The sequence below is a fragment of the Neophocaena asiaeorientalis genome, unplaced genomic scaffold (assembly GCF_003031525.2).
Source record: "Neophocaena asiaeorientalis asiaeorientalis breed wild unplaced genomic scaffold, Neophocaena_asiaeorientalis_V1.1 scaffold177, whole genome shotgun sequence".
NCBI lineage: Eukaryota > Metazoa > Chordata > Mammalia > Artiodactyla > Phocoenidae > Neophocaena > Neophocaena asiaeorientalis.
Genome location: NW_020172779.1, coordinates 19,318,315 through 19,341,322, shown reverse-complemented (window position 1 = coordinate 19,341,322; position 23,008 = coordinate 19,318,315). Strand labels below are relative to the sequence as shown.

Sequence of the window (23,008 nt, the reverse complement as noted above, 5' to 3'; positions counted from 1 at the left end):
GCCCGTCTAGCCGGAAGCAGAACCCTGGCTAGTGACAGGGAGGGAGAAATGTCCCCCTATAATCCCTCTCGAGTTCCTGTGGCCAGACTAATAATAAAATTGACACACGACATTAACAGAAGAAAAATAAATACATTTTAATTTGTGCGCGTGGAGGTCTCGTAGAAACGGGACCTGAGATGTGGCCAAAACAGGCAGCTTTTATACTTTTTGGATAAAGAAGCAATACATTTGTGAGGAATTGACAGGGCAAAGAAACTTAGGCTTTGGGTCCTTAATTAGTGAAGAATCTAAACGGAGCTTGGACTTAGGGAAGTAAATTTAAAAAGGTTTGTTTATACAGGCTTCTCCGCCTTGAAATCCCCGTTTCTGGGGATGAAGTAGTTGTTCTACCTCCAGATGCAGGGAGGGTACTTTTCACATTAGAGGTTTATTTCTTGCTTTCAGGGAGACAGACAGAAGGGCCAGCATCCCTCTTGCCCTGGCCATTTCTTACGTATCTTTAGTTCAAAGTTAAATGCTATTGAGACACTTCGGAGCAGCCCACCCTGGGCCCCAGCACTAGTGTCGAGGCATTTCCGGCAGCCCAGGTCAGGAGGGACCAGGGGCCCCAGGTGCACAGGAGCCAAAGTGAGCATTGGTAGGACAGCAGGTGGGGGGCTGGTCTCGCCCTGTGCTCACTGGATTCCAGGACCTGATCCAGCCCCCCCACTGGCAAGTCTGGGGGCTGCTGGGGGCTGCTCTGGTCATCAGGGAACAACCCTACACATTGACTAAGACACACCCAGGCTGAGCTACCCATGCCGCAAATGGAAAAGAAATTGGAAAGTAGTGACATTTTGTATCGCTCAGATACAATTTCTTATGCTGTGGATCCCGCTGCGAAGAACGGTTCCGAATCGCTCTTGCACCCACCACGTCCAACAGATCTCATCCTGTGCGCACTGTGGCCACGTTTGACGGCTGTGTCTCATTTTAACGAACTATAGCGAAGGTCTAGGAATCGACGAGATAGATGAGTTCCTCCCAAGTCTGCCACTCTTCCAAACAAAACACAGCAACTGGAAACAGTATCCTTCATCTTCTCTCATCTGCCATTTCTTCATGTAGCCCGACATTTTGGTATTCCTCATCCTCCAAAAACATTCAACCAGCATCTGAAATCACCACTAAGGGAAGATGACACTGGGTGCCAGAAGGTCAGTGGCCAGTTGGTTGGTGGTTGGTCGGGTCGGCTGGTTCCCTCATTTATGGAACTCACGCTCTGCGGAAGGTTATTTGCTACGAAGTGGACATGCAAAGATAAAGCAACTCTATCTCTGTTCTCGGAGAGCTAACACTTTTTTGCTTGGTGGGGAGGGCTTGGAGCTATGAACAGATCTCCTCAATAGTGGGACAGGTGCTTCCATAGCAGGAATTCCTGGGTCTGTGGGAGCAGGAACACATCCCCAGTGTGAAGCCATCAGGAAGGCTTCCTGGAGTAGGACACTTCCAAAGAAGCTTCGAATATTGAGTAGGAGTAAGTACCTAAAAGGAAGGTGGACGGTTCAGAGTTGCTTTTTTGATGACGAAAGCCCTTCCATCCTGAATTAGAGACGGATTTGTTTTTTTGTTTTTCGTTTTTTGTTTTTCTTGTGGTACGCGGGCCTCTCACTGTTGTGGCCTCTCCCGTTGCGGAGCACAGGCTCCGTACGTGCAGGCTCAGCGGCCATGGCTCACGGGCCCAGCCGCTCCGCGGCATGTGGGATCTTCCCGGACCGGGGCACGAACCCGTGTCCCCTGCATTGGCAGGCGGACTCTCAACCACTGCGCCACCAGGGAAGCCCTAGAGACTGATTTGAATGCCAAGTCACCTGAAATATCACCTCATTGAATATGAACAGGTCTTCGCCGATCTCTCCAGCACAGCATCCCAGAAGCCCTAGTTAATGCGTTTGTTTGTGTCAGTTGGTACATGGAACCATGAGCCCTTCCGCCCTTCAAGACGTGTGCTCGTTGTGGTCTCGAAGCAGAAAAGCACAGTGCCTAACAGTGAGGGAGCTGCTGGGTAGATACATGAATTCATAATAGCCAAAAGCACTGGGAATGATCTGCCGCTATTCTGAGAGACCTCTGTGTTTTATCTCATTCAACCCTTACAGCAGGGAGAAAATAGGGGAGGAAGAGAGTGAGGATTAGAGAGAAGGGCGTGGAAGGAGCGATCCAAGACCCTGGGGTGTGAAATGGATGAGAGTGTGGTCAAGCCTGTGAACTGTATTTGGTGTTTACTGTGCTCCAAAATGCAAGATCTGGGGAGGACGCAGACAAGCTAGAGAACCTGTTCTTTGGGCTGAGAACTTTACATTCAGCCCAGGAACCTGCCTCAGAGGAGTGGAGCAAAGTTCCATTCTGGGGAACAGTTATTAAATGCCTACTTTGAACAAAGGATAATGCCAGGCATGGTGAGATTTGGTGTGTGTCACAGCAAGAGAGTCCCAAGGCGGGGTGCCTGTTGCTTCCCTTTTTTTGCTGCTTTGTTCAGAAACATTTTGGGCAAACCCACCAGACAGAGAATGCAGTTCCCAGCTGTGTCTTGTCTCTAGTCTTAGGGACAGAGCATGTTATCTTTAACAGCACTAAATGTTTGCATTAAATCTGTACTGTGAATGTTTTCAGACGCTCACAGACATTGGTACATCTTCGCTTTCGACATCTTCATCTTGGGCTACATTTCAGCAGTCTGGCCAGAAGTAGGGAGAAATGCGGTAATAATCCAGATATATCAGATGTGTCAGTGCTGAAATCTAATTTAAGACCAAGAGAGAAAAATGCAAAGTTTGACACAAGCTGTGTGGGTAGTGACTCAATCCACCTGTTTCCTTTTCATCATTTGCTGGCTTCTTCCTGTCTGGAAAGGTAGGAGCCATGGGCCACCTTTTGTTTTATAAGTAACTGTACTGTTTTTGCTCTTTTTCTCAGGATGTGTGCAATGACTGTCCCCCAGGTCCCCCAGGCCTCCCTGGTCTGCCAGGTTTTAAAGGGGACAAAGGTCTCCCAGGAAAGCCAGGGAGAGAAGGCACAGGAGGGAAAAAGGTAAGGAGAAAAGAGGAAACTTAGTTTTTGTCACTGTAATGGAATACATCACCTGGGAGACCTCAGCACTGGGTCTCGGGGACACAAGGGGGGATTCTACGCAAGGGCACAGAAGCGGGAAGTGGGGCCGTGGGGGCCCTTGGGGACTGGCTCTCATACCAGCTGCCACATTGGTGGTGGGTGACGGCCATGAATGCACAGCCGCCCACCTATACCCTTTGCTCAGACACGCGGTAGGGTGGGGCAGACAGGGAAGCCGGTGGGAAGTCAGTAAGTGCATGTGTAAGAGGATGGCTTGCCGATGACTCTGGGCATGGGCTCCAGGCACTCATTCTTGCTGTTTTGTTTTGTTTTTTTCCCCGTTATTCCTGCTGCAGGGAGATGCTGGGCCCAGAGGCCTCCCAGGGCCCCCAGGAACAGATGGACCACAGGTCAGTGAGCTTTCATAAAAATCATGTGAGTTTATTCTCATCTCACTGGTGAACCGACGTTTGAGGAAGAGTGGCGTCCAGTGGAAAGGAACAATGATTTTACAATCAGAAAATCCACGTTCAGGTTCTCTCCTGAGCACTGACTGTCTCAGTGACCGTGGGACGGGCCCTTGAACTTGGTGAGTCTGAGATTGCTCATAGACAAATGCCTGAGTGGCTGAAAGTATAGATGAGCTACCAGATAGGAATGTGTAGTGCTGGCTAAGACATGAGCTTTGGGCTCAGACAGCTCCGAACTCGAGTCCCACCCCTGAGTTGAGTCTTTGGAGCTGTGTGACCTTAGGCAAAATTCTTGACCTCTCTGGGCCTCAATTTCTCCACCCACTAACGATGTGAATAAAAACAACTTCAGAGAGAGGGAAGAGTTGCACAATATCATACATAAAAAGAACTTGGCGCTCAATAAAAATATTAGGAAGGAGCTATACAAACGCAAGTGAGTAGCATTAACTCTCACATGAATGACAAGACACCCATCTAAAACGGGCAGGATAGCTTGTAGTTTCACAAAGCCAGGGAGACTGGCCTGGGAGGAAGGAGCTGGGATCGCAGCCGTAGAACAGGCTGCGAAGCTCTGGCTGCCAGAACAGGTGTCTGGGCTGTGGCTGGTGGGGCTCTGGGTGGTGACAGTACTTACCTCTAAGGGGAAGAGAGTGTGTGAGTGTGGCGTACAGGCAGGGAGCGGGTGAGCTCTGACCTTCCCAGCCTTATTCCACTTCCCCTGACGTCGATGCTGCCCTGGGGGCTCTCTCTGACACCCTTGTCACCTCTGTGCTGCTGGAAACTCTATGCACTGCTCTGCCCCAACATTCAGGGACACGTGTCACTGTGTCTCTTCTTGTGGCCTGGCTGGGACACGGTGTGGCTCATCTGATGGGAGATGCAGCAGGAAATTGTCAGCAGGAGAGAGACCACAGGAGCAAGCCCTTTGGGGTTGGAATCCAGTCTCAGCAGTCTCCTTGGGCTAGCTTCTTACCTCTCTGCCCTTCCCTTTCCTCCTGGTACCCTAGGGAGTGTGAGAGCAGAGACCTTACAGGCTCTGGCCCTGGCAGCCGGTCATGAGATGCCCCCACCAGTGCCTGTCACATTGTAGCCCTCTGTCAATCTTAGCCCTCATGCTCTGTCAGCCCCTGGGCCAGGATTGGGGTGAGGACCTGGGTGGAAAACGTAAGGGGAAGCCAAAATCCTCCATAACCAAGATAAATGAAACTCTAATGCGGTATTATGAAATGTTTAAAATGAGTGCAGTAGATACATAAGGAACAAGATATCAAAATTTTAAATAAGGACAAGACCCAGGGCTTCCCTGGTGGCACAGTGGTTAAGAATCCGCCTGCCAGTGCAGGGGACACGGGTTCAAGCCTTGGGTCGGGAAGATCCCACATGCTGCAGAGCCACTAAGCCCGTGTGCCACAACTACTGAGCCTGTAGTGCCACAGCTACTGAAGCCTGGGTATCTAGACCTCGTGCTCCACAACAAGAGAAGCGACCGCAATGACAAGCCCACACACCGCAACAAAGAGTAGCCCCTGCTCGCCACAACTAGAGAAAGCCTGCGCGCAGCAATGAAGACCCAACACAGCCAAAAATAAATTAATTAATTAATTAAATTTATATAAAAAAAAGAGATGAGACCCAACCTACACATGAATCCCTCACTTTCCTTGCCTCCCCCTAATCCTTGCCTCTTTGGAGCCCTGTATTTATTTTCATGTTCATATTTTGTTCATCTTGGATTATTTTGCATTAATTTTGACTTATAAAAATATGGCCGTAAAATATTCTTTATCTTGGATCCTGAGGTTTCCCGGGGCCCCTTACATTTCGCCCCCCAGGTGAGTGCTCACTTTCTTCACCCTAGGCACAGCCCTGGAAAAATGGGGTTGGAGGTATTATTATTACTATTAAAAGGCAAGGGGCTTCCCTGGTGGTGCAGTGGTTGACAGTCCACCTGCCGATGCAGGGGACGTGGGTTCGTGCCCCGGTCCGGGAAGATCCCACATGCTGCGGAGCGGCTGGGCCCATGAGCCATGGCCACTGGGCCTCCGCGTCCGGAGCCTGTGCTCTGCAACGGGAGAGGCCAAGGCAGTGAGAGGCCCGCGTACCGCAAAAAAAAGAAAAAAAAAAAAGCTACCTCTCAGAGTTTAAATGACCTGCTCAAGGTCCCACAGCTAGTTTGGACCTACAGCACAAACTTGAAAACAAATTGATGAAGAATGAGAGAATGAATGCATTGCAAAATTCTTCTTTTGCAACGTAGCACTGGCAAAATTTTCAGTAATTTTTTTTTTTTTCTCCTAAGGGAAATAAAGGAGAACGTGGTGCAGATGGTGAGATTGGACAGAAAGGTGATCAGGTAAAAACTTCTTTTACAGTGAAACATTCACCCCGAAGAAACATCACTTATTTTTCCTAGGTAACTTTCATTCCACCATTTCTGCAGTCATTTCTCGTTTCTTCTTTGCCTTTGGCAGGATTTTTTTTTAAATCATGTTTTCGTGGTTCCCACCTCGGTTCATTGTCACACTCCCCTTCCCCAGTTATCCGAGGAGCCTCCCTTTTCTTTTCTTTAAAAATACGTATTTTTAAATTTTGTACTCGGTTACTTTTAGTGTTTCTTGCTCACTGAAGTGGTAGTCATTCATTACAAAATGCAAAACGCCCCCTTCTTTCTTCCTGCCCACCCACCACTTCTATTGTGTGACTCTCACTGTGTGAGCTAAAATGCTTCACAGACACCCCTTCTCTGCCCAGGGCCCATCCAGCCCTGCTGGACCACTGCTCCAGATGCATTGTGAGATTGTTCCCATGTGCATCGGAACACTGTCTCCCACTCGTCTCCAGTCCAGGGCTACCAGCTCGTCCTTCACTCTCAAGTCCTCAGCCTCTAACGGCCTTTAAGCTATTTAAACTGGCTGTTCTGCTTGTGCCTTGCCGCTGTCACTCTTTTCCCTCTTTTCCTGTTTTCTCTCCCTCCTGTCCTTCCCCTTTCCTTCGAAGTCTATCCGTCTCTCAGTCGGTACTCATCGTAAACCAGCTCCGTGCCAGGCCCCGCACCAGGCTCTGAGATACAGGATGAGTGATGGGCAAATCCCTAACCTCACAGGGCTTTTCTTTCAGTGACAGGGTGAGGCATGTGAGCAAAGAATCCAGAGGCGGTGAGATAAGAGCTATACTAAAGGTCTGAATGACATACTCAGTGAAAATTCCACTTGTATCTTGAAAGACAAAATTTGGGGGGATTGTTCTTATGAGTTGTGAACGGCAGTGATCTCTGCACCGAATGTTACAGTTTGTGTTTTCCTGTGGAAGGAGGTGAAGGAGGAGGGTAGGGAGATCTTTTCTTTCGTGGTGGTTTGTTTGGTTTGATAACACTGCTGTACTACATAAATGATGCAATACACTTGGCACCATAACCGGTTTAGCTCATTCTAAAATACACACGGACTCCTCTCCACATGGGGACATGAATCTCTTTCTTAAAATAACTGTAATACTGTCAAAGATGCCGTAATTCAGTTAATCTAGCTATTTCCATTGTGGGTATAAATTGTGTGTATATGTATTTATTTGTTTTTAAATTCTTATTATGGGATACTTCAAACATACATCAAAATAAGAACGTATAGTAAAAATTACCCCATTGTATTTATCACCTGGTCAGAATATCTTCCAGCTGTTTGGCCACTCTTGTTTTCATCTATATCCTTCTTCCTTCACATTATTTTGAAGCAAATCCAGTTACAGGATAGGTTTGTTTTTGTAAATATTGTTAGATACTCCCTCAACCACTTATTTATATATATATAAATATGTTCATATATGTATACATATATCCAGAATTTTTATCTGAGTTAGAAGATGGATTCTAGCTTGTCTGAAAGTGGGTAGTTGCACGGAGTGCAACTTTTTGGGAATCATTTAAAATAATTGCCTTGTGTTTTCCTTAGGGTTATCCAGGAGTTCCAGGTTTCATGGGGCCCCCAGGGAACCCTGGGCCACCAGTAAGTAATTATTTTGAATCTCCTCCTCTTCTGGCCTTGTCATTGGTGCATACTTCCATACTCCCTGGAGGTGGTATCACATGGACAGACCTCTTATTTTAAAGAGTGGGCTGACACCTGAAGGGTGTCTGGGGTGAAGTGAAAGTGCAGGTCGCGGCGGCGTCTGGGGTGAGCCCAGAGGGGCTTGGCTACGTTGAGGGACGGTGTAGTCAGAATGCTCTCGCGACGGGGGCATTGGCGGGGATGCACAGGCTCCACTTACTGTTTTTCATCCAGCTCGGGTTGGGAGAAGCCTGGGATAATTGCAAGGTTAGGCTCTTAAGTAAGAAATGTATTATAGAAGCAACTTTCCCTCTTCCGTAGGAAACTGTCCCATGGTGGGAGGCTCAGGGAATCACAGAGTGTCTGTGCAAACCCAGACTTTCTTGGATTTACTGTAATTGATAACCATAATAATAACTGCAAGTTATTACTATGTGTTATTACTATTTTCAACAGTTCATTCGTTGTCATTCTAAGGCACTTGTTATCATTCTAACTAGAGCAACAGCCTTTAATATCATCCCATTTATTCCCATTGACCCTCCTCCCCCTCCAAACAAATGTTCTCCTTGCTCTTCCAGTAGCTGTGGTGCTACCATTGACTGATGCCCTTCTTGGCAAATTGACCTCCCTTTGGTCTAGGTTGCTTGTCTGTCTCCAGCTGATTCGTGAGTTTATTCAGCATCATGCAGGTGTTTATTGAGCCTCCACTTTGTGCCGTGGCTTGGACTGTTAATTGTCTTTGGGAATGGATGCTGAGTCAGCTGCCCATTCAGGTTTAGGGGTCAGTCATGCAGAAGAAACTGAGGAGCAGGCAGCTAACCCTCCTGGTCAATCATGCGTTGTTTTTTAAGTGTTCATGATGTTATATATAGATACCAAGAAGACAAAGCTCTTTACTTTCAGTTTATTTTCTGGTGCTCTGTTAGCATTCTTCTTCTAGTAAAACCCTCACCCTGTTCCCAACCTGCTAGCTTAGCTAGATTCCAGAGTCTAGGATGCCAAACGCTTCTGGCAAAATTATGTAAAATAACCCAAATTTGGAGTAGAAACGCAACTATTCTGTTAGATGTGTAATTTTCCCCTGCAGCAGCCCAGATGCAGGGGAGCATGAACCTTAGGCTGTTTATCTAAATATTATCAACATCTTTTTATTTCGTGAACATTTACGGGGTCCTCACCTGGTCACGGAAAATAAGACACACCTCCTACAACTATGTCAGGTTTCCTTGAGGTCCAAGACCGTGGTGTGGCCATTTCTGTATCCCTAAAACTTTGCCAGCACCTGGTATGACATAGGCATCCAGTAAATGTATGCAAAAGGACTAAATCAAGACTGCTGGAAAGGTGTCGATAAAGTATGGTGAGACCTTGCTCATTTGTTATCCCATGCTTAGTTATTACCTGCAGTGCTTCTGGTCTTGAGTTGGCCAACAGACACGCACAGAAGACGACCACTGTCATCAGACTTCTGATAATAGAGAGCCCTTTATGGAGATCTCTGAGTATGTACCTGGTGCTGGCTGGCTAACTCTTTATATGTATCACCTTACTCAGTTCTCTCAACAACTCAAGTTAAGTCAGTGCTGTCTTTTTCTTTTTTTTCCTCTTTCTCCATTTTACAAAGGAACTGAGATGCAGAGAGGTAAAGTAACTTCCCATACAGCTAGTCAGTGGGGACCCAGGAACTCTGGCTCTGAGAGGGTGCACTCCTAACTGGTACCCTCAATTCTGTGCTGAGCACATTGTAAACATTGTCTCATTTACTGCTCACCTCCCTATGGCATGGGCAATATCACCTGCTGCCTTCGGTGGATAAGGAAACTGAAGCCTCAAAGCCGGTAAGAAGCAAAGCATCGATTCATCTAAAGAACCTCTACACTTATCACCCAGCCAGCCCAGCTCCTAATTCATTCATTTATTCAAGAACTATTGAGTGTCTACTATCCCCAAGGCACTGTTTTAGTTCCCAGTAAACAAGGTGATAAACACTAAGGTGTCAGATGGACACAAAGGCTGGAGAAAACTAAAAGCAGAAACGGGGCATTGAGGAGGAGGGACTTGCAGTTGGGGTCAGGCAGGCAGAGAATGTCTCACTGAGAAGCTGATACCTGAGCCAAGGTGTGGACGAGGGCAGGTTATAAGCTCTGACACATGGGGGTTTAGACTGCAGGCAGAAGGGACAGCACGTGCAGTAACCCTAGGGCAGAAGCCTGGCTGGGGCTCACTCTGCACCACTTACCTGTGTACAACTCCCCTTCCCTTTATCCATCTGTGCATCTCTTCATCCTTGGATTGTCGATACAGGCAGTTGCCTTCCTTAGCTCTCTGGAAGATAAATCCAATTGTTTATTTCTTGTCTGCTGTCCTGAAATGTTCCCTGATGTTAGCTGAAAATGTCCATTCTGAAGTGAGACCATTTACTCTCATCTTATGGATAATTAGCTGGTGAATGCTTTGGCCTCTCCTGAAATGCAGCTGCTGTCCTCCCGACATCTTTGTATCCCCAGAGGCTATCCCAGCCTGATGGGGAAGGCAGAAGTACCTCTGAAACACTTACAGTTCAGACAGCTGGGAAGGGGCACAGGATCTAAGGTCTGTGCATTGCCTCATGCGCAAAGAGGAGGTGCTGATGACCTCTGTTCAGATACACAGCAAACTGGCTTTCTGCTTTACCACCCTTAGGGAACAGATGGAATTGCTGGAGCTGCGGGACCGCCAGGAATCCAGGGATCCCCAGTAAGTTCCTCATTGGAGAGGGTGTGCCTTCAGTTTGTGTTTGGACCTTCCCAGAACCCCAAGTGTTTGCCAGCCCTGCCCTGGTCCTCCTTAACTCCTGTGGCTCACGTTTCAAAGGTCTGTTCACTACTGGTCGACCACAGGAGGAATTGCTTTATGTTAGAACCCTGGTTACCTCGCCTCTAAATTAAAGGTTTGGATGAAATGACCTGGCAATCTGTGATTCCAGAATTCAGCTTACAACCAATTCAAACTGGTTCAAGGTTTAGCCCCATCTCCCTATTCCTTTTTGGTCTGGCTTCTATTTGGAAGAGGCACAGGGGAGGAGAAAGCCCTGGAGCCACCCCATCCCGAGCCTGTGGTATGAGCCAGGTGGTGTGTCAGGCAGGAGGTAGCTACTGTTATCCAGTTGTTCAAAAAGCAGAGTGAGGGCTTCCCTGGTGGCGCAGTGGTTGAGAGTCCGCCTGCCGATGCAGGGGACACGGGTTCGCGCCCCGGTCCGGGAAGATCCCACATGCCGCGGAGCGGCTGGGCCCGTGAGCCGTGGCCGCTGAGCCTGCGCTTCCAGAGCCTGTGCTTCGCAACGGGAGGGGCCACAACAGTGAGAGGCCCGCGTACCGCAAAAAAAAAAAAAAAAAGAGTGAAATTAAGAAAGCGGAAGTCACAGGTCAAGGTCCTAAAACTACACAGGTGGAGGTAGTTGGAATCCAAGACTTTTGTCTCAAACACCAGCGTTATATTCATTGCTTGAAGCTGCCGGGACCATTCTTGGTTTCAACAGCGTAAGGCAAAGGTGAACCTCAGTTTAGCAGGCACTGGGCTCGTAGTCACTACAGGCATATTCACTTAAAGGAATTTACGGTCCCTTGATATCCCCTATCTCATCTGACTGCCCTGTCAGTAGGAATCATTGTCTCCATTTTATAAATAAGGAAAGTGGGCATAAGAGAAGGAAAACTACCAGTTCAGGGTCACATGGTGAGGAAATGTCAGAGCTGGGTGCAAACCCCACTCTACAGAAATCTCAGTGTCATGTTCCAGGTAGGGCTATTGCTAGCAAGCAGGTCAACCCTGCCCTGGTACCTCTGGACTCTGGTGCCAGGAGCACTTCCTCCTCAGATGAGGAAAACAAAGCCCAGGGGAGTGATGTCACTCGTCCAAGGTCATACAGGAAATTGATATCCAAGTCGGGAGTTAAGTCAGTTTGAAAATTCCCATTTCAGCATTCCTTCTGTCACTCCACCCTGCCCCACTGTGTGGGATGGTCAGGTTAGGGGCAGGACGGATGTCGAGATTGAAAACTAAGAGCCACGTGGTTCTTTTTACGATCATCATCTAGCTAATGCTTTTGCAGCAGCCCACTGAGAAGTCCCAGGATGAATAACATATGACCCATTATACCGCAGACAGCTTTTTATTGATTCTCAGACAGAAAAAGATTTCTCCCATAAAAACGAATGGACTATTCGCCTGAGGAGAATACGATGCGGGTCCCAGATGTAAATCCTAGGAATTAAACTACATTAAATGAGATATTGATTCTGTCCTGGCAAGTTATACCTGTGCTTGAAGTTGCCCATGGTCTTGGTATTTCCACATAAACATCAAACCAGAAAACAGCTGAAGTTTTCTTAGCACAAATAATGAGTATTGGTAGTTAAAAAACAGAAATAAAGTTAAATAGGGAATAGTTAAAAATATATATACACAGAGAAATCTAAAACATTTCTATTGCATTTTGAGTTAAAACATATAAACCATTTGCCAATCTTTTTGACATGGGATGAAGGCCGTCATTTTTATTTCTGTTCCCCTGAATAGAGTCTCTTGTCATTATATTGTAGAAAGAACATCCACCCATTTACTATTCGTTGCCTTTTTAAAAAGTGGTTTGAGGGACTTCCCTGTTAAGAATCCACCGGCCAATGCAGGGGATACGGGTTCGAGCCCTAGTCTGGGAAGATCCCACATGCCGTGGAGCAACTAAGCCCGTGCACCACAACTACTGAGCCTGTGCTCTAGAGCCCATGAGCCACAACTACTGAGCCCACGTGCTGCAACTACTGAAGCCCGCGCACCTAGAGCCCGTGCTCCGCAATAAGAGAAGCCACCGCAATGAGAAGCCCGTGCACCGCAACGAAGAGTAGCCCCCACTCGCCGCAACTAGAGAAAGCCTGCACACAGCAGTGAAGACCCAATGCAGCCAAAAATAAATAAATAAAAAATAAATAAATTTATTTTTTTAAAAAGTGGTTTGGGTGTGTAACAACACCTGTGAAGCAATTTGAATGTAGGATCCTAGTTTGTTAGGATTTTTTGCAAATCTTTTATAGCTATCTTGTGGTACAGCTATCAGCTATCTATTTAGACAGTGAATGTCTCATCTTTATCAAATATTTTCAACATCTTAATTTGCGTAAAAAGATCATTCTCTTTCTTTTTCCACCTGAATTTCATTGGGCAACCTAATGAACAATTAAATTGTGTAATTTCCATAGCAAACAACAAGTGGTGAAAACAGGCTTGGGAACAACCATACTGGCTCCTTACTGAGGCTTCGACTCACCTGATTGGAGCAGAAAGACCCTAAGTAGTAGATATTTTAGTCTTGCGGGCCATATGGTCTCTGTTGCAAATCCTCAACTGTGCCACAGTCAGGCGAGATCAGCCACAGACATTATGTAAACTAGCGGTGAGACTGCATTCCGATGAGACTTTATTTGCAGCAACAAGCAGAGGGTGGGAGCTTGCTGACTCCTGTCTTAGAGCACTGGTGCTTTCATAGCAGGGTCTTGGCAATAATAAGCGTCCAAGAAGGGATCCAGGAAGCTCTGTTATCAATATGTAAAAACACCTACCTAGGGTGAATATTTGGCCCAAGTTGACCAAAAAACCCACTTTATTTGTTAATGTTTGTAGGTGTCGTGATATGGGGAGGGGGTGAATTTTTTTGTTTTGTTTTACTGTTATTATTTTGCATTGGTGTAAGTGGCAAAATGTCTAGACAGTCTCAGATATTATGCAGCATACGTTTACAGAGATGCAGGTCATGCCAAATTGTTATCAATGCAAATGCATAAACATAGCATTTCATTTTTTAAGAGCTAAGAGTAACCTCCCAACATGAATAGGTAGAGTGTAGATACTTTTGTTTTTTTTGAGTGTAGATACTTTTGAGAATAGGTTTCAACAAACCAGTAGTGAACCTAAGACATTGTTCATTCTTCACTAGTTCCCGAAGGTCTATGAAAAGAATTCTCAATATCTGTTTTATTTAATAAATTTATTTATTTTTGGCTGGGTTGGGTCTTCGTTGCTGCGCGCAGGCTTTTCTCTAGTTGCGGCGAGCGGGGGCTACTCTTCGTTGCGGAGTGTGAGCTTCTCAGTGTGGTGGCTTCTCTTGTTGTGGAGCACGGGCTCTAGGCGCACGGGCTCAGTAGTTGTGGCGCACGGGCTTAGTTGCTCCACGGCATGTGGGATCTTCCCGGACCAGGGCTCGAACCGTGTCCCCTGCATTGGCAGGCAGATTCTTAACCACTGCATCACCAGGGAAGCCCCTCAGTATCTTAATGATGTGACACTGGTATCTTTCATTTTCTTCAGATTTGGAAATGAAAGTCAGTTATTGAGTTTTTTATTGAGTTTAACTAGTACTTACTAAAGAAAGTGTGCTTTGGTCCCCTCATTGAACACTTTACATGACAGTATACTAAATCTCTATGAATCTGAAATAAATATCAAAATATTTTTGCTTTTGCTTTTCTTCCAAGGGGATAACATCACAACCTTTAAGAATATTTCATTTTGTGTGGAATGTGGATTAGAGTTTAAGCCAGACGTTAGTGTTTTATTGCAAAAGAAACACTAGCAGGAAATTATAAAGTTATCAGGACTTTCAAAATACTCATGGTAGAGATGCAGGATGATATAATTATGAACATTAGAATAAAAATGATAACACCGATTACCTCATCTGACGTAGAAACTCTAGTTGACACTGATGTGTATTTTTGCTGAGTAAAATGAGAAAGGAAGTATTAATGCACCTTGGTAAACACAGTCTTTCAAGGTCTGTTTCCTGGGGGAAAGGGATACTAAAAGCAAGCACTGATGGTAAAGAATTGGGGAACCTCTGGATAAGACGGTGGCAGTAACAAAACCATCTGTTACCTGTGCCCCTGGTCAGCTGGTCAGTTCTTTACTTGTCTTGAGTGCTGTACGCAGAAGCCCTGCAGGTGCTACGGTCTGTGCTGTGAGGCGGTCTGGGGACAAAGTGCAGAGTTGGATCTGGACCCAGGTCTTGTGGACCCCTAAACTTCTTCCCAGTACGCCTTCCAAGCACTAATTCCCCGAGTCTATGTAATAAGGCCAAAATGAGCTCCGGTCTGCACACCCACCTGCATGATTGTGCTCTGTCCAGGGCCCCTCCCTGCCCTGCAGGGAAGCAGTACCTGGAAAGGAACCAGGTGGACGAGGCAGATGCAGAAGCACTAAAGACTCCTTCCAACCCACGAAGGCAATTCTGGGTGAGATCATTTACCTCCAGAAAAGCCAATCCCAGAAATTTAATGGGGTTTCGTGTCTTGGATCTTTTAGGGAAAAGAAGGTCCTCCTGGCCCCCAAGGCCCATCTGGATTACCCGGAATCCCAGTAAGTGGCATTTTTTTTTTAAAAATCTAGTTTCTCTACTGCAAAAATAAGCAAAGAAAACTATATTTCACCATTGTAGACACAAAGCATGTTTACTAGGGAAATTTTCGGTAGAAGAAAAATAATACTAACCAAAGCCAATTTTAGTCTCATTCTTCCTTTATGTATTTGTTGTTGTTTACTTATGTAAATAAAATTTTCATCTCTTTCTCTCTCCACACACATATCAATCAACAGACACATACATACATAACTGTGATAACTGTGATAATATAAACATTTTCTGTTTTCCACACTGGTATTAAATGCTCATAAATTTTATATACATTCTACCCAATAAATGTACCATAATATATGTGATTCTTCTTCTGTTGCCTCATAAGTCTTATAACTTTTAAAAATCTACAATAGATTATTTTACATTAGGTTTTTATTTTACAGTAGATTACTGTTTTACATTAGATTATTATTTTATTTCTATAGGATGGTGCCCCAAAGTGGAGTCTACTGGTCAGAGCACAATAATGTCTAAGGTTCTTGATACATACTGCAAAATTACTCTCCACAAATGTTGTTCCGGACTTTTCAATTTAATATACTTCTCGACAGGGTCAGACTCTCCAATATGTTAGTAATAAGGCTGCTCCAGAGAGGCCATGTGCTGCCTTCTTCATTGAGAATAAATCCTCGTGTGGCTCCTCGTCTGGCGTGTGCCTGCAGCTGGGACCTCTCCTGGACACAGCCCCACCCCTGCCCTCCACGGGGCGTCCTTTTGTTCCAGCCACACTGGCTTCCTTTTGGTTTCCAGAACACTCTGCACCCTCTCCTCTCTAGGCCACAGGGCCTTTGCACATGCCTTTCTGTCCACCCAGAATGCCCTCTTGTCACCTCTTTCACTATTCGATGCTTTGATCTTTTCCAGCTCATCCCAGGCATCACTTCCTAGAAGTTTCCTCTGCCCCCCAGGCTAGGATAGGCTGTCTTAGTCTCTTTTTCCTTTCTTCCTAAGTGCCTGTCTCTGCTGGTAGCCCCATGTTTATTTGCGTGATGGTTTGATTAGTAACCACCTCCACCATTATTCACTAATCTATGTGCTCATTCAGCACACACTGACTAGGCACCTACTGGGTGCTGGATCTGGGGACCTAACCAAGAGCGCCTGGTAATCATGGGGTTATGTTCTGGGTTGTGGGTTCTATGGGACCAGGCTTTTGTTCCCCACACGTGGTGGGCACACGGCAAATATTACTTAAATAAATATGTGGATGCATGAATCGTTTTCCTAGAGCCCTTCCTCCTTGAGTGTCTGATAAGTGCTACTGTTGGTCGAGCAGGCATTTCCGGGGCATCACCAGTAGCCGTCACTGCAACCACACAACCCCGGAGGTTAAGTAACCTGTCCAGGGCGCACAGGTCTTAAAAGACAGGCTGGGATGTGAAACCCCGGTTGGTAAAAAATGTAACGCTGTAGCCTAGTGTGTCATAGCAGCTAGGAAATACTTGATTTAATTCCAGGAATAATAAAGCTACGGAGAGAAAATTCCAGTTTGAATTTTCTGCCAAGCCCTTATGATCAAAGTCCTAGGGTGCTGGAGAAGAGAGAAATGACCTGAGATATGAGTACACGATTTTCTTAGTAGTATCCCTCCTCTCTCCCAGCTTCCCTCCTTCCTTCCTTCTTTCCCTCCAGTGCTCACCCCATCTGCTCTCTGTTATCCTCAGAGGAAAGCCGAGACGACCTCCCTGGCACCTCGTGAACTCACCCTGTTTTCCTCTCTGTCTCTTTCTCAGCCCTGTCCTGGACACTCCAGCCTTGTCCACACCCCTTCCTCCCAGCCACTCTAAACAGCTTTGCCTTCCTCCAGGTCATCGCTATGTAGAAAACTCTTCCTCTCCCTCTGCCCGGGCAACAGGAATCATCCCAGCTTTCACGCACATTGTGCTAACCACAGGGCGGGCTCAGTGCAGAGAGCTTTCCACGTGTTAACATGCATAATCCTCACCACACCCCACTCCTCTGTTCATCCCGAGGTCTCGGCTAGACATCATCTTCTCCGGGGAGATGTCCTTGAACCTCCCCAGTGGGGTTAGGTGGGGATCAGAGCCATGCTCTGAGAGCACTTCCTTCATAACCCCTTGCGGCACTTGGGATTTACAATCATAAATACCTGTTGGGGGCTCCCCTGGTGGCGCAGTGGTTGAGAGTCCGCCTGACGATGCAGGGGACGTGGGTTCGTGCCCCGGTCCGGGAAGATCCCACGTGCCGCGGAGTATGCTGGGCCCGTGAGCCATGGGCCGCTGAGCCTGCGCGTCCGGAGCCTGTGCTCCACAACGGGAGAGGCCACAACAGTGAGAGGCCTGCGTACCGCAAAAAAAAAAAAGACCCTTCATATATGCCTTACAGCTCCTCCCCTTGCAGTGTAAGTGTGAACATCCCTTTAATTTATTAAAGGTGAAGAAATGAGGCTCTGAGAAGTTCACGGATTGCTCAGCAATCCGGCAGTCGACGAGAGCAGTCTCTATCTCTCAGAAGCCGCACCTCCTTCCCCGATGATTCAGTAGAGGCCGCACTCAGCCCTCTTCTGCGTCGCCTGAAGCGGCGCTCCTGCTGCTTCCGGGAGCCAGGTGTCTGCCCCGGGGCTCCCCTGGGGTCGGCTGCCCTCCTTCCTGCGCGTGTCTCACCTGGGTACGTTGCCTTTCTCTTCTGTGCGTGGGTCTCCTGACCCTCCCCCCGCTGCTCCGTGCATGGGAGAAAAGGTTTCTGGAGTTAAACTCTTAATTGAAAAGAGGATCAGTAGCGCGGGGCCTCCGAGTCAGCCAAGCCGGCTTACCTGGCGTTACCATGGTCATGCCAGGAGCAGGGTCTTAACGAGTTACGGGTGCGCATGGGGCATCGGCTAGCGGCCCGGATGGTCAGTAAACTTACGTTACCGTCCTCAGTGCTTCCTGCCAGCGCCCGGGCACTGGCGTTAAAGGCACTGATGAGGAGCGATGCACGATCTCGCGCGTGCCGGCCGCAGCGGGAGCAGCTGCACTGCTGGCGCCGACTACCGATGCCTGGCTTGCTAAACGTTGCAGGTGGTGGCGTTGATTCCGAGTCCCCTCGTGACTCTGCCAGACAGGTTTGTCATCTGTGTTTAGGAGAGGGGCCGCTGCGAGCTGAGAATGTCAGTAACTCACCCAAGATCGTAGGCATAGTTGATTCAAGCGGGGTTCAGACCCTGCCTGGCGTGACTCAGGTGCCCCTCTGCCTTGCTGCTCGTTGCTTTCTTTCCCTGGAACCCGCCCAGTGCAGGTGACCCAGGACTGGAACCTGAGTCTGTGTGATGCTGTAATCATTGTCCTGATCTGGCAGAGGTTCCTGGAGAAGAATGGTCTCTTAGATTAAACATGAGGCTTACAGTGTCTTACTGAGGGCAGGAGGTGGGCCAGTAGGAGGTGGGGAGCAGGTGGGGGATTTGTAGCTTGATTTCATGGAAAGAAACGTGACATGTTCGTGGCCTTCCTGTAGCCCGGACATGGCCCTGGCTGTCATTCACCTCGCCTGCTTGTGTCCCGGGAGCTATAGGCACTCTGCCGCAGGCCCCTCGGGTCCTTGTCATCTCCATCAGAAGCCGTCTCCTCGCTGTGGTCAACCCAGGAGGCCCAGAGATGAGCCCATGTTGTCCTAAGTTTGACTGCATGAAAATGTCCAGTAGGGGCTTCTTTCCACCTATAGCAATAATAATGCAATTTATTGCTTTTTCACTGTGTGCCAGGCACCGCCAACCAGAGATCCAAGCCAGAAGCGTGGTGCTGGGGGAGAAACCATGAAAAATGAAGCCAGTTCCGCCTGTTGTGTGTGACTGTAGCTGTGCACCAGGCAGAAAGGCGTCTTTCCTTCCCTCCCTCTTAGCGTCTTCATCCAGATAAACAATGTGAGTTTATCTTGCAGGGAGAAGAAGGCAAAGAAGGCAGAGATGGAAAACCAGGGCCCCCCGGAGAGCCGGTAAGGGACTCGAAGGTTCTTACCATTTACACGCCAGATCAGCCATTTCTCAGAAGCAACTGCTCTGTGTCCAGAGCTACTATGAACCGGGCACAGTGACATTTATTTGTTGTGCATTTCTTCATTTACTTCTCCTGAGAACCCTGCAAGGTAAACACCTCTGTCCCCATTTTACAGCTGAGGAAACGGAGTCTCGGGGAGTGAACTCTATCCTGGGGCTCCTGTCCCTCCCTTTCTGCTTTTTTTTTTTTTTTTTTAACTGCCTCTGCAGCCTCCATCCTATTGATGTGGAAGGGAACTGGGCAGGTGAGCACTGGCTGGAGTAGAAACCTGACATCCGAAAAGCCTGTTAAACCCCTGAAAGCCTGAGCTTCACCTGCCGTCTCTAGGGGATGCGAGTTTGTCCTTTCTTCGACATTGGCATAGAGGTGTTTTTTTTTTTTTAATCTTTCTTTTTTTCTTTGTTTTTTTTTTGTTTGTTTGGTTGGTTGGTTGGGTTTTTTTTTTCCTTTATCTTTAATGTCAGCTGCCGGGCCACACAGTGAGATGGACTGTGTGCTGCTGAGGACGTCTGTCTCTGTGGCCCCAGCAGCTACTGGCTGGAAGTGTGCAGTGATTTCCTCAGACCCGCCTCTATGACCTCGGAGTTGTCCTTCCTGAGGACGGTCAGCCCCTCGTGAGTGTGGATCTGGGCTGAGTGATGATGCTGAAGCTTCATTTCCTAGCAACAGTTTTGTCTTCACAAACCCCTTCCACAGCCTCAACACCGAGGGGAAGATGGCAGGTGGCCCCTGGGGCTTAGAGACCTGGTTCTCCCGACACCCACCAGCAGGAGACAGTTACTGATGGGGTGCACCCAATAAATACCACGCAGCTGTGCACAAGATGGGGGATGTTTTCTAGATACAGACATGAGACTTCTCCAAGATACATTGTTGAGTAAAAAAGCAAGGGCACAGAGCAGTGTGTTTAGCCTGCCCTATTTCGTATGAAAATGGGTCTGTGTGTATTTATCTAGCATTTACATAAAGGGACTCTGGGAGACTCCAGAAGCACCAAGAGAAGTCGTTTCCATCCATGGAAGGAAGTGAGGACGGGTGATTCTGAGCACAAGGAACATAGGGATGGGACGTCAATTTTTGGTCCATAGTATGTTATTTTATTATCTTTTTAATTTTTGGAGCCATGTGTGCAGTGCTTATTGATAAAATTAAATTAAAATATTTTATGCCAAAATTACAACCACAACCAGAAGAAGAAACTGGCTTCGGATGCTGGCTTCACTCCCTACAGGCTTTGCGACCCGGCTTGAGTCAAAGAGCATCTCCCGGCTTCAGTCTCAATTCAAATAGAATGAGAATAATAGTAGCAACTTGCTGGAGTTGCTGGCGAATCAGATGTGGTGAGAAGCTGGTTAAATGCATCAGGCCTCTCTAACTGTTCATTAATTTAGTAAGTTACTTTTCCAACTGCTCTAGCTTTAATTCCTGGTGAGGTTAGAACCTCAGAGCCTTTAGAACCAGTAAGTGGAATTACATAACAGTCTCCACAGCAAGACTTGTGCTCCATTTAATTTGTGCGGCCGTAACTGTTATGACTCACTCTGCGTCTTATGCAACCTGCCAGAAGTACCTTCTTTATCGCTTTTCCCTGTTTGCCAGATGCCGAGACCAGGACGCACTGCCGAGGGGAAAGTAAGAGCTTAGGGCAGCGAGCAAAGTCAACAGCTCATCTAAGCTGCTGAAGGCTGATGTCCAGCCGCGCAGCCCTGGTGGGCAAGCAGCAGTTAGCCAGGCTGAGGACGTGGCAAGGGAGCAAAAGAAGGACAGGTATCGCCACCGCGGCTGACAGCTGCTGTGTGCGCACCAAGGGGGTGCTGCGTGCCTCGTTACATTTGCCAGTGTAAGCCCCAGGAAACCGCTGTGGGGTGTGGGTGTCATAATTGGCCCAGATGAGGAAACTAAGGCACAGAGAGGTTAGGTAGGCTGGCCGAGGTCACACCGCTGGTAAATGAAGCATCCGGGACCCGCACCCTGAAGGCTGACCCCAGAGCTCAGTCAGCGCAGAGCAGGCAATCAGCTTTTTTGCAGAAAGTGTATTATCCTGAGAGGCTGTCACTGACAGTACAGGATAACCGAGGCCCGTGGTCTGCACTCACTCTGTTTGTGGAATGCCTTTTCCAGATAGGCCTGTGCCAGGCGCTGGGTATGGACGGCTGGAAGGCCAGGTCTGCCCTGGGTAAGCAGTGGCTAAGTCAGTGCATGGAAGGCAAGGCCGGTTCTGCTGGAAGCAGAGGGGGCTCGGCAGCTGTCCCCAGCACGTGGTCCAGAGCTCACCTGTCCGTTCGTTCTGGGGTCTCAGCGTGTGGCCATCCTGACCTTTGTCACTCTGAGCTGCTTGGGAGGAGATTGGCGGAGGAATGGGGGCACCAGAGGTCCCCTGAGAGCAGACCTGGAGACCAGGATGGGGGGCAGGTGGGGTATTTGGACAAGATCCCAGGAGCACGGACAGAGTGGGGAAATGGAAAGAAGGAAAGCTGCTGGCAGGCCAGTGGGCAGACGTTCCAGTGGGCACCGTGGGTCCACTCCCCCGGAGACCAGCTGAGGATGTGAGAGGAGCACACCTGGCCTCCCCGGTCCCACGCCTGCCGGGGAGCAGGCTCGGGTGTTCTTCATCAACTTCAGCCTTTCTGCCTGGGGGTTGCTTGTTGGGGCATGAACTCCCACGCACTCGGGCCTTCAACACCTCGGAGTCAAGTGCCCCAAAGGCTGTTCTGGGCACGGCCTTCTGCCTGAGTGAGCGCTGATCAAGAGTGACAGGAGCCCTCCCGGGGAGCCAGGGGGTGGCTGGGAAACAGCGGCACTGCCTACTGGTAGTGGGTGGTTAATTTCCACTTTGACTTATTCCTTTAAGTCCCTATACATCGGGGACATGGATGGACAGACAGTAGACAGACAGATGACGGATGCGTGGATAGATAACAGATAGATGGGTAAATACGCAGCTTTTAGAGTTGCCCATTTTGTCATTTTTAATAAGAGGCATTTGAGTATTAGTTACAGTGTAGGTTGAAGTACGGAGGCTCTGGAACCAAAACGCCTGCATTAGAATCCCAGCTGTGTGACCTTGAGCAGGTCACTTAACCTCTCTGTGCCTTGGAGTTTTGCCTGGGGCAGAACCAAAGTGCCTCCCTCATGGGTTATAGTGTAAAGCGCTGGTGTTGTGCCCAGCGCATGGAAAACCCTCAGCAGTGTCTGGTTGTTATCCTTTGTCTGCTGTCAGCCTGGGCCGGTGATGGCTGTCCCACTTGCCTGTGGGGCAGGAGTCAGGCTAGATCACAAAGACCTACGTCAGGGAGGCTGTCCTGAATTTACAACTGAGAAACAGATCCAGGGAAGGGTAATGATCCCCAAGATCACACGGCTAGACTTAGACGAGCTGGGACAGAAGAAGAAACAAACTCGGAAGTCAGAGCTTGGTGCCCCATCCTCCTTCCCCTGTAACTTTCACTCTGAATCCACGGATGCCCTTCTCCCTCTCCCGTGCCCCACCATGGACCCCTTCTGGCCCTCCAGGTTTATAAGCTGTGAAAATGAAGGGGGACTTGGGCGAGTAGGCCCTCCTGTTACCATGGAGGCGGGGCCAGCATGCTGCCCATCTCCCCGTCAAGCACACGTGCCCCTTCACCCACTTTCCCGGCTCACCCCAACCCTCCCTCACCTCTCACCACTTTATCTGGACTTCAGCAGTAAACCGCAGGCCCCCTGTCAGCAGGCACTGATGCCAGGCTGAGGAGAGCCTCCTTTCGGGTGTTGCTGGGGTCCAGTCTGGCTTTGCTGTTTGTTAACTTAATGAAACCATAACTTCTTTGAGCCTCAGGTCCCCATTTGTACCATGCGGTCATCACCAGCTGCCTCGGGGTGGCTTTGTGAGTAGTTATAAAGCGGTCTCTAACTTGGGCGTCTACATAATCTCTCATCCAGACCAGAGCCCTTCCAAGGATAAGAAGGGGCACTGTGAAT

At 48.2% G+C, this 23,008-nt stretch overlaps 1 protein-coding gene across 1 annotated transcript in view; it reads left to right on the top strand.

Annotated features, from left to right (window-relative positions):
- Nucleotides 1–23,008, top strand: part of COL22A1 (collagen type XXII alpha 1 chain) — a 233,250-nt gene that overhangs the window by 183,002 nt on the left and 27,240 nt on the right. Inside the window, exons 44-50 of the mRNA XM_024741290.1 lie at nt 2,959–3,072; nt 3,450–3,503; nt 5,866–5,919; nt 7,514–7,567; nt 10,295–10,348; nt 14,945–14,998; nt 18,933–18,986. Coding sequence (XP_024597058.1) covers nt 2,959–3,072; nt 3,450–3,503; nt 5,866–5,919; nt 7,514–7,567; nt 10,295–10,348; nt 14,945–14,998; nt 18,933–18,986 — 438 coding nt within the window. The remainder of the gene's footprint in view (nt 1–2,958; nt 3,073–3,449; nt 3,504–5,865; nt 5,920–7,513; nt 7,568–10,294; nt 10,349–14,944; nt 14,999–18,932; nt 18,987–23,008) is intronic.